This window comes from Scylla paramamosain, unplaced genomic scaffold (assembly GCF_035594125.1).
Source record: "Scylla paramamosain isolate STU-SP2022 unplaced genomic scaffold, ASM3559412v1 Contig1, whole genome shotgun sequence".
In the NCBI taxonomy this organism is placed as follows: Eukaryota; Metazoa; Arthropoda; class Malacostraca; order Decapoda; family Portunidae; genus Scylla; species Scylla paramamosain.
This window is the reverse complement of record NW_026973666.1, coordinates 3,519,591-3,535,000: the sequence shown is the minus strand read 5'-3', so window position 1 is coordinate 3,535,000 and position 15,410 is coordinate 3,519,591. Positions and strand designations below refer to the sequence as shown.

The following is a 15,410-nucleotide window of genomic DNA, read 5'->3' as shown; positions in this document are numbered from 1 at the left end:
ATCTGAAGAGGGCCCCACTGCTCAAGCATCCTTTTCACAACAGCCGTGTAGGAAAGCCAGCGCGTTCTAGATGGCAATAAAATCCTAAGCTTTTGAGCCCCAGCAAACTCTTGAAATTCTACAAATTGTGCCAATCGTTTTGAAGAGTTCTTGAATGTGTTGTGGACATGATGAGCTAGTTGTTCAATAGCATCAGGTAATTGTTTGCATGCTTCAGAGGCACATATATGGGCAGAATGGCACACACATTTCATAATAAAGATTCCTGGGCAAAGTTCCTTTAACCTGCTACTCACAGAGTTATTAGGCCCCATCATAGTGCTGCATCCATCACAACCAAAGCCAATCATATTAGAAGTAGGTATACCATTTTCAGTAAATGTTTTCATTATCTCTGAAAACAAGCTGGCAGCTGTAGCACCTTCATTAGCTTGACTAGGATCACTACTAAATAATGGCACTAAATCCCAAAATTTGGTGACAACAGCATTTCCTTGAACCACTCTTACCATGATGCATCAATTCTGACAGACCGATATATCTGTGGATTCATCCACAACAATGCTCAACTTGTTCTGCTTCAAGATGTTAATGAGCTCTTGTTTGTGAGAGTGTGCCATAACATTACCACACACTCTTTGACATTTTGTTCTTTTCATTTTCAATTCCTTTGCAATAGTGGAGTCAGAGAAGCAACCTTTTAGGACTTCACACAGATGATCGGCCACACGGGAACTTATATTGTGTTCCACCATAAATGTGGTAAGCCTTATGTCAGCAGCCTTAACAGAATCACTTTTACTAGTTTCATTATCAGCATGTGCACTTGTAAATGACTCCTTAAGTTTTTTTGGATGAGGATGGCGCACACATTCCCTTGTGCTTTGCTGTGTTTTCGTGCAACCTCGGAGTTGTGAGCTGGGCGGTTATGTTTCAAAGGTGATTCGTGTCATATTTGCCTTGTTCATTGCGCTATTAATCAAAACAAGCCTCATTGATCTCTTCCAATTTGGGCTGTTCTGGGTTAAACTGTCTAATTGCCAGAATAAAAGTAACTAACAAGCCAACAAAATTAACTGTTGCTGGCTGACCTAAAAATTATAGCAAGGATCAACAAAACATCATAACATTTTATCACTTTCATTATAAGCACTCCAGTACAAATACCTTAAACTTAATGTTATCCCCAATCCCTCCCTCCCTGGTGAACCTCTCCAGTTTAACATTACTCATTGGCACCAAACATTAGTATTTTCGTCCTCTTAATGAAAACCCAGGTATTGTACAGTCAATTCCACATATCCAGTGCTTTTATTTCCTCCCAAGAGTCAATCAGTCCTGTGAGCAATTCTATCTATATCTATCTATCTATCTATCTATCTATCTATCTATCTATCTATCTATCAGACCAGTTCACATGCACACACATCATTCACACTCAGCCCCGTCAGGAAAGGGACAGTCTCGTGGACCACAGCTGGCCCCACACACCCACAGCAAAGGCCCCACAGCACACACTGGTTCACTTCTACCCCTTCACATTGAGACTGTTCCCTCCCCTGCACCTCCAACCCCGAGACCACAGTAGATGCATGAATAAAGGGATAAACGCTAGAATTTGTACATGGGTCAGGCAGCACAGTGGTCGTACGTGGTTAAGTCAAATACTTTCCTCAATAGTAATGGGCTATCTGGTTTAATTTATGTATACTTTTCATCTATTCTGTCTATTCTGGCCTTAACTCTACCCTGTCCTGAGTAGCAAGGTCTTTCTGTCCTTGTCCTTGTCCTTGCCCTTGTCCTTGTTCTCAATAGCAAGGATTCTGTTCTCAAGTTTAATTCTATGACCTTATCCTCTCAGTCTAATTCTGTAATCTTATCTTATTATAAAAGCATCACATCCCAGGGGCGCGTCCAGCCAGCAAGGGGGCAAGGGGTGGCGTGGGAGGCAGGGCACATGCTTACATCAAGTTCTGGTGGAGCAGGGAACCCTCACGAGTCAGGAAGGTCACGATGGTTCCCTCAATTGGCTCAGAGCTTCTCAACATTAGCTTCTTCATTCCCAGCTTGAAGTCGTGTTTGAGGTCCCGGTCCACGCCTCTTGTTGAGATGGTCCTCTGCTGTCTGTGGACCAAAGGTGGTGTTTATGGTGGATTAAGAAACGCTCTGCTCTCTCACTACGACTGTTTTCCAAGGCCACAGAGACGATTAGCTGGGTTCTCAAGGGAATCTTGTTAATCTGTCACTATAACCATAATAACACCCTTAAAAACCCGTGTCACCTGTTGTTTCTCCTGTTAATAATGTAGGAATCTTGTTAATCTGTCACTAGAACCATAAAAACTCCCTTAAAAACTCATGTTACTTATTACTTCTGTTAATAATGTAGGAATCTCATAAGTGTGTCACTAGAATCATAAAAACACCCTTAAAAACCTGTGTCACTTATCGTTTCTCCTGTTAATAATTTAGAAATCTTGTTAATCTGTCACTAGAACTATAAAAACACCCTTAAAAACCCACGTTACTTATCATTTCTCCTGTTAATGACGTAGAAACCTTGTTAACCTGTCACCGGAACCATAAAAACACCCTTAAAAACCCACGTTACTTATCATTTCTCCCGTTAATGACGTAGAAACCTTGTTAACCTGTCACCGGAACCATCAAAACACCCTTGAAAACCCACATCAATTCAACAAGACCCTTTTAAAAGTAGCAGAAGTACAGCATAGCTATCCTACATCCTCTACATCTAATTCTACCAATCAAATCAAACACCCACTAAACGTCACAGAAACAAACGCACACGAACCACGTACTTGTTCCCCTGAGAAATTGGTATAATATCAAGCTGCAGACTCCCTCCTTCCTTAGTGGCCAGGTACATGAACTCCTCTAATATATCAGGGGTGGTGACGTAGCTGCTGAAGAGAGGGTAGGAAAAGACACCTTGCTTCCTGATGATCTGCAGCACCTCCTCGAAAGTGTTGCTGTATTTTGGCCACTCGTACTGAAATAATAAGAGGAGGAGGGAGGTGTTACGTAAGGTGTGCTCAAAAATGTTCTCTCGTCACTGTTTTACAAGGCCACAGAGATGACTAGCTGGGTTTTAAAGAGTGTTTCTGCTGTTGATAGTGTAGAAATCTTGTTAATCTGTCACTAGAAGCATAAAAACACCCTTAAAATATTCTGTTCTATCACCACTACTGTTTTACAAGGCCACAGAGATGACAAGCTGGGTTTTAAAGTGTGTTTCTGCTGTTGATAGTGTAGAAATCTTGTTAATCTGTCACTAGAAGCATAAAAACACCCTTAAAATACTCTGTTCTATCACCATTACTGTTTTACAAGGCCACAGAAATGACTAGCTGGGTTTTAAAGTGTGTTTCTGCTGTTGATAGTGTAGAAATCTTGTTAATCTGTCACTAGAAGCATAAAAACACCCTTAAAATACTCTGTTCTATCACCACTACTGTTTTACAAGGCCACAGAGATGACTAGCTGGGTTTTAAAGAGTGTTTCTGCTGTTGATAGTGTAGAAATCTTGTTAATCTGCCACCAAAACCAAAAAAACACCTTTGAAAACCCACATCACTTAAGCAGAACCTAACCTAACCAATCCAAGTGTCCTTACGGTTCTAGCGACAGATTAACAAGATTTCTACATTACATCCCTGCCAGACACCCCCACACACTCCAACAGACCTGCAATAACGTAATAAGATGACCGATGCAGAAGTCGTCCGTGTGTCTATCCACCACAACACGCTGGCGGAGGGCGTGGATGAGCAGGGTGGTGGCAAACTGGAGGCACTGTGGGCGGGTGAGGGCGAGAACGTGAAGGTGACGGTGAGTTGGCGGTGCTGTCACTGTCAATTCGCTAGTCAGTCCTCCCATGCCGACCCACCCCGGCAGTTGTCGTACCACCTCCAGCACTGCCTCGGCCGCACCCTGGGGAGGAGTGGGGAGGGTACAGATGAATGAGGATGAATAGAGGGTGATTTGGGGTGAATAAGAGTGTTTTTAGGGTGAATAAGGGTGAGTGAAGTGTGTAAGGGTGTTGAATAAGGAAGTTTTTGGAATGCTGTAGTGTCTAAGTGTGAGAGGAGAAGGTGGTAACACACACACACACACACACACACACACACACACACACACACACACACACACACACACACACACACGTACAGACAAGTTACTGAGGGCATAAAAGACAGAGGCCAGCTTGAGGTTGGTGCTGATAAAGGCGGTGGGCTGCATGGAAGTATGGTGCTGGGTCAGGGTGTGCCGCAGGTCTCTCGCAGCCTCCGCCAACCTGCCCTGGTAGATCAGCACGTCCACGGTGAAGACTCGGAGCCACCACCACAGCTCCGACCCGAGGCTCTCCAGCAGGCGCACGAACTCTGAAGGAGGTAAGATTTAGATATGCTCTATTCTCTCACCATTAGTGTTTTCCAAGGCCACAGAGATGATGAGGCGGGTTTTCAATGTTTTTTCTTCAGTTGATAATGCTGGAGTGTTGTTAATCTGTTACTAGAACCATAAAAAGGCCCTTAAAATTCTGTGTTACTTGTTGTTTTTCCTGTTAATAATGTAATGTTGTTTATCTGCCACTCTTAAAAAGCTGTTTCACTTATTGTTTCTCTTGTTAACAATGTGATGCATGTTTTCAAGGGTGTTTTTGTGGTTCTAGTCACACATTAACATCTCTACATTATCAACAGAAGAAACAATAAATGACACAGGCTTTCAAGGATGTTTTTGTGGTTCTAGAGACAGATTAACATTTCTACATTATTAACAGGAAAAAAAACACTATTTCCAAGCACACGAAACACCATTTTACTACCTAACACTCTCTCTCTCTCTCACACTCACCCGCCCTGAGCTGTTCATATGACTTCAGTATATCCCAACACTTAATTGCAGTCGTCAGTGCTTGGGAGAGTCCACCAGCTGCAATGCCCCCCTGCCCACCGACACCCAGGCCCCCCACAACCGCAGCGGGGGCGCCAGGGGGAGCAGGGCGGCTGACAGTAATAATGGGGATGGTTGGGTCGTCGTCAAGGGATGGTCTCGGCCGTTTCGAAGGCACGACTAGGCTTGGTTCCGACGGTTCGGTCTCTGGGTAGATAAATGCCTCCACAAGGGTCATGGGGGGGCTGGAGGTGGAGGTGGTCTCTGTGTGTGGAGGTGGAGAGATGTAGGGGGTGTTTGTAATAATATTCTTACTTATAAATGGTCTATCTATTTATATATCTGATGGAAAGGGACAGTAGTAGTAGTAGTAGTAGTAGTAGTAGCAGCAGAAGTAGGTCTATCTCTCTCTCTCTCTATACACACACACACACACACAAGAGGAATAAGAGGAACAGGAGAAAAAGAAGACAAAGAAGCATATGAAGAATAAGATACAACACAAACCTAAAAAACAAAAAGAAAAAAAAAAAAACACATGCACTAACCTAACCAACGTAGAAACACAACAAAACAAAACAAAAAAACAAAACAAACAAACAAACCTGCCGACATGAGAAAAATAAACGAAACAAAGGAACCAACACATCAAATCACAAGCAAAATTAATAAGAAAAACATACCTTGGTTAAAATCAGGATAGAGTCTTTTCGTGTAGTCCATCAGAGCATGTAGGAAAATGGTAAGTGTTGTGTACAAGACCTCCCTCACGTCCTCTCCTCCTTCCCCTTTCGGACCTCCCAGCCTCGCTCCACCCTCTATAAGGTTCTGGATGCGCTGTAGGATAACTTCTCGGTTGCTGGAGGGTGAGGGAAGGGTGCGGTAAGGGTGCGGTAAGGATGTAAGGGTGTAAAGGTGACAGAAAAATGAGTGGTGTTGGTTTTGTTTTGCTTTCTCTCTCTCTCTCTCTCTCATGTTTCTGTTCTTAGATATTTTGTTTTTTTCTTTTTTTTCTCTTTCTCTCTCTCTCTTTCTGGTTATCATGGGTGTTATGACAATTACTGATACACAAACCTTGTCAAACTGTCACCATGAAAACACCCTTGAAAACCCCAATAACATCCACTACAGCCTGTTAAACTATAGAACCCTGAAAACACCTTTGAAAACCCCAATAACATCCACTACAACCTTTTAAACTACAGAACTATGAAAAAAACACTTAAAAACCGCAATAACTTCCACTACAACCTGTCAAAATTAAAAACCATGTAAAACACCTTTGAAAACCCCAACAACTTCCACTACAACCTGTTAAACTATCACTGGAACACGGCATCAGTTAAGTCCGCCAGCCAGCCAGCTCACCTAGTACTCTGAAAGCCCTTGACTAAATCCCAGCCAAGGTTCCATCCAATGAGCTGTACCACTGTGAAGAGCTGCTGCCATGGATCCTCAATCTTGCTGTCACCGTTCATTATGCCCTGCAAGATTACACTCATAAGAACACAAGCTTGGGAAGAATTGGAGTGTTTAGTAGTGTGTGTTAAGATTACAGAAGTGACAATAGGGGTTAATCAGGCAAAGAAGAAGAAAAAGGTGTGTGTGTGTGTGTGTGTGTACTGGTAGCAAGATACAACACCGGTCGACCTCACCAGGAGTTAAAAATAATAAGATTAGCTCCAAGAAATGAGTTTAATTTAGTTTATATTCTTGATCTTTCATGTTAGTTGTGTTTCTATAGCCCCTCTCTCTCTCTCTCTCTCTCTCTCTCACCTGCAACACTCTCGAAGGCGTGGTGACATATGTGATGTAGAACTCAATGGCACGGGACAGCAGGTTGTGGAGTGTCTTGGGCCGCACCTCCAGCCCCTGTGTCTGCAGAAGGCGCGGCAGCAGGTCACACACTGCAATGGCACACCTGGTCACCTCAGCTCCTTGTCTGTGGCCTAACCTAATAGTCTTGATCACTTTAATCATTTACCTAACCCAACCTAATCGTAGAATCTTGATTAATTTAGTTATTTAACCTAACTTAACGAAACCTAACCTAACCAAACGTAACGCAGAGATCTTATATTAACTTTCACTCACCCAGCATGCGCCTGAAGGGGTTGAGAGGGCTAGGGCAGTGTTTCTCAGCAGCAATAAGGCTCTCCACCAACTGCAGCTGAAGAAAACAGCAAGAGACACCTTCAGTTAAAGATACACAACACATAAACATACTACACATTTAATTAACAAACTGATACACTTAGTTTCCATTAGACCTACATCACAACTACTACTACTACTACTACTACTACTAATACTACTACTACAACTACTACTACACAAATAAAAGAGGAATGACAGATGGAAACAAACTGGCATACATCACACAGGCCCTGCTATGTGTCGCCCTGATGGCTTCCTGCGCCAGCCCCCTGTGTTCCTGCCGTCCCAGTGGGTGTGGCTTACCCCGTGGTGTGTGGTGCTCTCCGGAAACGTTGTGGTGAGCAGCAGCATCAGTCGGCAGCGTGTCATCGTGTCCTGTGAACGCTCTGCAGCTGCCGCCACCATGCTGTGTTGAACGTCTGGGGTGTGAGGCGTTGGGAAATGAATGACTGAGATAAAAATGTGTAAATAAATATATAAATAGGTAAATAAGTTAAAAAAATGCATAAATAAATGAATAAGTGGATAAATAGAGTGAAATGTACACAAAAAAGTTAAAATGAAGTGGAAGAATAAATAAACACAATAAAATCAAGTAAATAAATACAAAAAAATTTAAACATAATAATAAAATAAAGAAAAATAAAACATTATATATATACAAGTGAATATAACACCAATAATAAATAATAATAATAATAATAATAATAGATAATACATAAATAAAAAAATGAATAAATAAATACAAAACAACACAAACAAAAAAGAATACAATATTACTATTATTATTATTATTATTACTACTATTATCATTATTATCATTATTACTATCATTTATCATTATCATTATTATATTATTGTTTTCCTAATATAACCCTGCAATACAGACAGATTATTAAATTACTATCAACTCTCTCACACACACACAACAAACCCTTAAAATTAAACTAAACCTGTCTCTCTCTCTCTCCCTCTCTCTCTCTCTCTCTCTCTCTCTCTCTCTCTCACCCTTGGGAAGCATATTGAAGAGGTAAGTCAGGAACGTCATGTGGGAGTCTGGGGTGCTCTGACGAAGTGCTACCATAATGCTCTCCACCTCTTGCCACAGCACTGGTTCGTGGGCAAATTCCCGGAGCCTGGTGGATCATGGGACAGTGAGAGGTGGAATGATACGTGTGGAAGAGGTGGAAGAGATGGTACAGTGGGAGGAAGGGGTGTGGGGATGTGTAGATGGGCAGAATAGTGGAATAGTGATGCTGATGAGAAAATTTGAACTAGTGACAGGTGGAAGACATGTGGAGGAAGTGGTACAGTGCATGCGTTGGTCAGAAATGGGTGGAATATGATGTTTATGAGAAAATTTGGACTATTAAGAGGTGGAGTTGGTGTGGAGGAGGTGGTAAAGTGAATGAAATGGTGAGGGAATGAGTGGATGGGTCAGAAATAGGTGGTTTTGGGAAGAAATGGGTAGAAATGTTTTTTTTGAGAGATTTGTGGGTAGAATAGTAATGTTAATGAGACAACTGAGGAAAGGAAAGAAAGGGGAAGAAGAGAATTAAGAAAAATGAGAAACAACGACCAAGGAAGAACGGATAACGAACGCAAACTTGAAAATAATAATGACAAAAATGACAATAAATAAAGAACGAACGAAGAAAAGAGGGAAAAAAAACAGAAGAGACAAAGAAAGGAGAAGAAAAATAACCAAGAATAAAGACACAAACAAAGGTAACACAGACACCAAAGATTTGACGAACGAGAAAAAAAAAAAAGACCCAAAAACAAAGAATGATAAATACAAACTTGAAAATAACAAAAAGAGTAATAATAATAACAACTTACATGATTCCGAGGCATTTTGCAGCTTCCTTCACATTTTTTGCCGATTTCTCCGTCTGGTACACCTCAAACTGCAATAATAACAAGCGAAATGTACAGATGCATTTTTAAATACCTCAGTTTATCCCCACGTCCTCTTACCAAGCTGTACCGCAAGCTAATGGGGCTTCCAAAGATATTTTTTTTATGGTTTTAGACAATATAACAGGGTGTAGTGATAAAACACACAAACATACGCACACACCTGGATGCCGAAGTTTTTAGGGAAGAGTGCCTGTGCAGTGATCATCCAGCACTTGGCGGCACAGGGGTCGGTGGCATGTCGCTCCTTGGCACGGTGAATCAGGTACTCCTCATCTGTCAGGTGGCTCAGCTCCTTGTCCGGCGTCATGGCCTGGTGGAGGGGGGAGGGGAAGATAAGGCCTCACTGCATAACACTTTATACTGTGCCATCCTCTTTTTTTTTTCTTTTTTTTATGTAGGAAGGATACTGGCCAAGGGCAACAAAAATCTAATAAAAAAAATGCCCACTGAAATGCCAGTCCCTTAAAAGAGTCAAAGCAGTGGTCAAAAATTGGTGGATAAGTGTCTTGAAACCTGTTGTATGGAGGGCAAAGGAGCCATGTTAGGTTAGGTCTGGGCGCTCACATTTAATTCCTGGTTAGGTTAGGTCACGAGAGGCGCTGACGATGTAGCTTTCCCGTAAAATTAGATCAGATTTGGCAGCACGTCTTTCACTCATGTGCTACCCCAAAAAAATCCGAAAATGAATGAGTTTCCCCGTACAAATCACAAAGGCCTCACGTCTGTCTGTTTACTGTCCCCGCTCGACACCACCACCACCACCACCAGCAGCAGCAGTGTGTTGCGGCTGGCCAGGCACGACAGCAGGATACATGTGATGCTGGTGGGAAGACTTACTGGTGTGGGATTGTCTGTGCTTAGGCTCACTCTATGATTTCCTTGCTTGTCTCGTCGCTCAGCTGATCTCTGTCCAGGCAACAACACACACACACACACACACACACACACACACACACACACACTGCACTAAGGACACAAGCACACAGGGTACCGCTCACCTGCTACGGTTTGTTTACATCTGAGACCATGAAGGAATAATGGGAGGAGTCTGAATGACGTCATGATGTGAAGCCAACGCGTTATTGGTCCGCTGTCACCCCCCTCCCCCACAACCAACCAATGCACTCAAAACATTACCAGCTGACTCTTCAAAGCATAGAGAAACACCCGTGGTATACTGTCTCTTAGCCCAGATTGATCTCAAATAGAATAATTATATATTTGCATATTACTTATTGGCCTTATATGAGCGAGAAATTGTCTCCTGTATCTTATAGCCCCTTATCTGAGACGCAAGGCGATATTGACACTTGGCAATTCACTCAAACATCATGAAAATACATTCATACAAAAATAAATAAATGAATAAATAATAATAATAATCGTTCTTCTTGTGTTATATAAGACATAATGTATAGTAATTACTTTGCATGCTGATGAACATTTTTTAATGTTAATATTTTGCATTTAGAGTAGTTGATATATGAAGGAATGATGGTGCAATCAGACAAAACAGTAATATTTTCATGCTGATCACTAATATAGCAATTTTGAAATATGTCAAATACCGAAATAATATTAATCAATTTACACCGTCTGAATAATTTGACCAACATACAACATAACACGTAATAAGAGCAGTACTAATTTTGTACTGACACACTGTCATCCACTTTCACTTGATTTACGTAATAACAAGCCTTTATTGGTAAAAAAAAACAAAAAAAACAAAATAACAATAAAAAATGACAGAAACAAAATTATGAGCCCTTAAACCTATATATATCAATATAACGAAAAAGAATATATATAACGACCAATGTTTATTTTGCCGTGGGAGTTTGTCATCCGCCATACCGCCAGCTGAGACCCACGCCGGCTGCCTCTGAGTGTCTGCTGGGCGAAAACTCCCAGTCTTCATTCACTCGTGAGGGATAGAAGGTGGGACAGACAGACAAACACACGCACACCCCACCAGCATGCCTAGGAGAGGAGCAGCCGCCCCCAGACCGCCGCCGTGAGTTATTATTGAACAATTTTATCCTTCTAGTAATTTCTTGAATGGTGTTCTATAATTTTCTTCCGTTGCGCTGGATTAGTGCTTGAGTTGCCACATCTTAGTCACGTGTGGTGTGTTGTGGTGGCAGTCATGCATTGCGTCATCAGCCAGCGAGAGTGAATGAGGCTTATGTGAAGGCTGTACACATGAAAATTTATTACTATTATTATTATTATTATTTATTTATTTTTTTTTTTGTACTCTTGCATCAGTCTATTCCTGCCGAAACATATTTTTCTGTTAGTTTCCGGCCTACTTTGAATTAATTTCCTTTTTTTTTTTTTCTGTATACACAAATTAGCTTTTATCGAGGTATTTGTCCAGAATCACCACTAACTACCTTCGTAACGTGTCGAATTGGCTAGACCTAAGTTTGGGGGCCCTTAAAATTGTGTTGCAAATAAATACAAACACCATCAGTAGTTTTTGAAGATGTGTTGGCTATCCTTCCTACGTGTCATCGTGGTCGGCTGGTCAACACTGGACAGCAAGACCCTCACGCTTAGTTTAACCTCATAATGACTCGGTTTCCTAAGGGGGCGAGTGAAAGTGTGTTTGTTTGTAGAGTTAAGTGTTTGTAAGCAATGTCGCCCAATTAAAAGGGAAAAGAAAAAAGAAAAATAAAGTTAGGATTATATTAGGTTAGATTTACTTAGATGGAGTTGGTTTTAATTGTTTTATTTATTTATTTATTTATTTATTTATTTTTGGTATGGTTAGATTTGGTTAGGTTTAGTTTTTTTATTATTTATTTATTTATTTATTTATTTATTTATTGGTAAGGTTACATTTAGTTAGGTTTCATTGGTCATAGTTTTATTTTATTTATGTATTCATTTAATTTTTACGGCCAAGCGACACAAAACAAGAAAAAAATCCCACTTAGTCTTAGTTAAGTTAGGTTTAGTTAGTCTTAGTTAGGTTAGGTGGTGAGGACGAGACAGTGTACGTGACGAGAAGGCCATTTTGACACTGGTACGAAACTAACAAGAATACCATTTAAATTGACCTAATTCTTGTGGTGTAGTTAGTCTTAGTTAGGTTAGGTGGTGAGGACAAGATGGTGACGAGAAGGATGAAGGAAGGCAAATTTGACGCTGGTACAAGACTAACAAGAATACCATTTAAATTGACCTGGTTCCTGAGTCTTGTGGTGTAGTTAGTCTTAGTTAGGTTAGGTGGTGAGGACAAGATGGTGACGAGAAGGATGAAGGAAGGCTATTTTGACGCTGGTATGAGACTAACAAGAATACCATTTAAATTGACCTGGTTTTTTACTCTTGTGGTGTAGTTAGTCTTAGTTAGGTTAGGTGGTGAGGATGAGACAGTGTACATGACGAGAAGGATGAAGGAAGGCAATTTTGACGCTGGTACGAGACTAATAAGAATACCATTTAAATTGACCTGGTTTGTGCGTGAGTGCGTGTGTGCGTGCATGTGTGTGTTATTTACAGTCCGCTTGCACAAGTATTACGTATAAGAAGCTAATACATATCCCCGCTCCTCCCCCTACAGACGTGCTGCCCCCCCTCCACCGCCACCCCGTGCTGCCCCACCACCTCCCCCAGTAGCAGCTCCCCCCCCACCAGCCAGTGCTGCACCCAAACAGCCTGGCCTCTTTGCCCAGATGGCGGCCACAGCGGGAGGCGTGGCTGTGGGTTCGGCTGTGGTGAGTGTGTGTGTGTGTGTGTGTGTGTCAGATTGCAGTTCATTTTTGTTATTCTTATTTATTTATTTATTGGTAAGATTTTGTATTAAGGGTGGGAGGAAGGTACGCTGAGGTTGCTGGTTCGGAAAGTCAAGCAGATCAGCCGAAGATGTTGTTTATTTGTGTAAGCTTTGATTTTTTGTGGTTTTTGGTTCATTTTCTTCTGCAAATGTCATTTTTCTGTGTTTGGTTTTCGTCTGAGTGTCATATTTTATTTTGTTTTGTTTTGTTTTGTTTTGTTTTTTGCTTGGTTTTCGTCCATATTTGTTTTTTATTTATTTATTTATTTATTTATTTATTTCATTTATTTTTGCTTGATTTTCCTGTCTTTTTTTGCTTGATTTTTTCTCCAAATGCTTTTTTATTTTTTATTTATTTCTTATTTATTCATATTTTTTTTATTTTTCGTTTTTTTGTCTCGATTTTCCTCCAAGTGTAATTTTTTTTTCTTTTTTTTTTGGGGGGGCTTGGTTTTGTATTCTATTTATTTATTTATTTATTTATTTCAAGTTTTATTTTTCATGGTTTACATTTCTCTCTCTCTCTCTCTCTCTCTCTCTCTCTCTCTCTCTCTCTCTCTCTCTCTCTCTCTCTCTCTCTCTCAAACTGTCATATTTTTTTTTACCTGTCTCTTATTCCTCTTCCTCATTCAGTATTGACATTTCATGGTTTAACTGTCTTTCCTTCAGATTTCAGTATGACTTTCTCTCCTCTGCCTTTTTTTTTTTTTTCCTTCTTTTATTCCCTGTTTTGCATTCTCCTCTGCCTTTTTTTTTCCTTCTTTTATTCCCTGTTTTGCATTCTCCTCTGCCTTTTTTTTTTTTTTTTTTTTCCTTCTTTTATTCCCTGTTTTGCATTTAAGTTCTATCCCATTAGCTGTGTTTCATTTCTCTCCTCTCAAAGTCATTTATCTCATGGCTCATAACTAACTCCTCTTCATCCACTATTGAGATTTCGTGGCTTATAACTCAGATTCCTTCTATAGCTCACACTTTTTTAATTCTTGCCTGTTAGTGTTAAAAAGTTCACGTTTCCATTTTCTCTCCATTAAGGGTCATGTTGTCGGTCACGCCCTCACCGGGGGAGGCAGCAGTGGAAGTTCCGAACCCCAGCAGGCCGCCCCAGCCCCAGCCCCACAGCAGTACCCTCAGCAGTATCCACAGTACCAGGGATATCCGCAGCAGGTGTGTGTGTGTGTGTGTGTGTGTGTGTGGCTGCAGTGATAGTGATGCAAGTAATGTTGGTAGGAGTAATGATAATGATGGTTTTAGTGATGGTAATGTTGGTGATAGTGTTGGTGGTAGTGATGGTAATTTTGGTGGCAAGAATAAGTGTCGTAGTGGGAGAAGATTAGGTCATGACTTAAACCAAATTGATCCAACCTAACCTAATCAAATCTAGTCTAACTTAACTAATCTATAACTCAATCAAACCCACCCAAAACGTGATCTAATCCAGTCAAACCGAACTTAACCCAATCTAAATCAACAACTGCAGTTCAATGAAAGTGTGGTGTGTATCTGTCTGTGTGTTTGGGAAGTGTGGGGGGGGAGGGGGAGTGTCAGGTACTAGTCTAGTTGTCAGGTGTGGTGTGTAAAGATCTCTACATGTGTGTCAGGTGTGGTGTGTAGGTCTCTGTGTGTCAGGTGTGGTGTGTGAGGTCTCTGTGTGTGTGTCAAGTGTGGTGTGTGAGGTCTCTGTGTGTGTGTCAGGTGTGGTGTGTAGGTCTCTGTGTGTGTGTCAGGTGTGGTGTGTGTGTGGCAGGTGTGGTGTGTGAGGTTTACTGTGTAAGATCTGTGTGTGTGTGTGTAAGATCTGTGTGTGTAAAGTCTCTCTCTCACTCTCTCTCTCTCTGTGTGTGTCAGGGAGGGCCGTCGGAGCCTCAGGGGCCGTGTGCCTGGGAGATAAAGCAGTTTCTTCAGTGTGCCCAGACCCAGTCCGACGTGTCTGTGTGTGAGGGCTTCAACGAGGCGCTGCGGCAGTGCAGGGCTCAGCATAACCGTGAGTACTGGCCCCAAACACACACACACATGATCTCTTAAATTCATCACCTTCCTTACCTCATCATCTTAACTAAACATACGCACACATTCACTCATATGGCTAAAAATGTTATTCTTTCCTATCTTGTTACCTTGATCTACTTTGCGGATCACCCTACAAGACCCCAGGAACTTAGGCACACCACGCTTGGCCACATATCCACAGCAAGGCCCCACAGCACACTAATGGTTCCTTATGTTACAGAGGCGATTGTGTAGAGTGCCGGGTCTTGAGGGTGCCACGTTGCGGTAGGGTTGTCGTAGTAGTGGTGGCCCCAGGGTGGATGGAGCCGCGGTGTTAGTGCCTGCTGCAGCCATCCGTGTTGTCATTGTTAAGTTAATTGATCTTAAGTTTCTTCCTCTGTACAGCATCTCACTTCCAGTAAAATATTTTAATTATTTGTATCTTTCTTCTGACATTGGAAAGTTGTGGTGGTGGTGGTCATTGAAGTATTAGTGTAAGTGGTATTAGTAGTAGTAGTAGTAGTAGTAGTAGTCTCTCTAAGGCCATTATTGTGAAATGCTGCACTTAAAACTATTTTCAAAGGCCACAGAGATTAACAGCCAGGTTCTCAAGAGTGTTTCACCTGTTAATAAGGTA

At 41.5% G+C, this 15,410-nt stretch overlaps 2 protein-coding genes across 4 annotated transcripts; one reads left to right on the top strand and one right to left on the bottom strand.

Moving 5' to 3' along the window:
* Positions 1 to 1,126: 1,126 nt before the first annotated feature.
* LOC135095673 (integrator complex subunit 10-like) lies at positions 1,127 to 10,150 on the bottom strand. Of its 3 annotated transcripts, none has more exons than XM_063996663.1 (14): positions 9,999 to 10,150; positions 9,161 to 9,310; positions 8,920 to 8,987; positions 8,086 to 8,213; positions 7,381 to 7,496; positions 7,015 to 7,090; positions 6,697 to 6,827; positions 6,289 to 6,404; positions 5,604 to 5,779; positions 4,882 to 5,184; positions 4,192 to 4,406; positions 3,709 to 3,954; positions 2,823 to 3,013; positions 1,127 to 2,124 (listed from the first exon to the last, which is right to left on the bottom strand). In XM_063996663.1, exons 2-14 carry the CDS (start codon positions 9,305 to 9,307, stop codon positions 1,962 to 1,964), a joined length of 2,076 nt encoding a protein of 691 aa, XP_063852733.1. In that variant the 5' UTR covers positions 9,308 to 9,310; positions 9,999 to 10,150; the 3' UTR covers positions 1,127 to 1,961. The 3 variants fall into 3 exon arrangements, with proteins under 3 accessions (XP_063852733.1, XP_063852734.1, XP_063852735.1); XM_063996664.1 differs by lacking the exon at positions 9,999 to 10,150 and adding an exon at positions 9,838 to 9,991; XM_063996665.1 differs by lacking the exon at positions 9,999 to 10,150 and adding an exon at positions 9,721 to 9,743.
* Positions 10,151 to 10,834: 684 nt separating this feature from the next.
* LOC135095675 (coiled-coil-helix-coiled-coil-helix domain-containing protein 10, mitochondrial-like) lies at positions 10,835 to 15,208 on the top strand. The gene is made up of 5 exons (XM_063996670.1): positions 10,835 to 11,017; positions 12,575 to 12,728; positions 13,820 to 13,951; positions 14,633 to 14,768; positions 15,015 to 15,208. Exons 1-5 carry the CDS (start codon positions 10,980 to 10,982, stop codon positions 15,026 to 15,028), a joined length of 474 nt encoding a protein of 157 aa, XP_063852740.1. The 5' UTR covers positions 10,835 to 10,979; the 3' UTR covers positions 15,029 to 15,208.
* Positions 15,209 to 15,410: the final 202 nt, after the last annotated feature.

Coding starts and splice junctions, on each gene's coding strand:
- LOC135095673 (XM_063996663.1), bottom strand. CDS start 9,307: ATGACGCCGGACAAGGAGCTGAGCCACCTGACAGATGAGGAGTACCTG. Junction 7,091..7,380: donor AGAGCACCACACACCACGGG/GTAAGCCACACC, acceptor TGTTTTCTTCAG/CTGCAGTTGGTGGAGAGCCT. Junction 6,405..6,696: donor CGCCTTCGAGAGTGTTGCAG/GTGAGAGAGAGA, acceptor GTAATCTTGCAG/GGCATAATGAACGGTGACAG.
- LOC135095675 (XM_063996670.1), top strand. CDS start 10,980: ATGCCTAGGAGAGGAGCAGCCGCCCCCAGACCGCCGCC. Junction 11,018..12,574: donor GCCGCCCCCAGACCGCCGCC/GTGAGTTATTAT, acceptor CTCCCCCTACAG/ACGTGCTGCCCCCCCTCCAC. Junction 12,729..13,819: donor TGGCTGTGGGTTCGGCTGTG/GTGAGTGTGTGT, acceptor CTCTCCATTAAG/GGTCATGTTGTCGGTCACGC.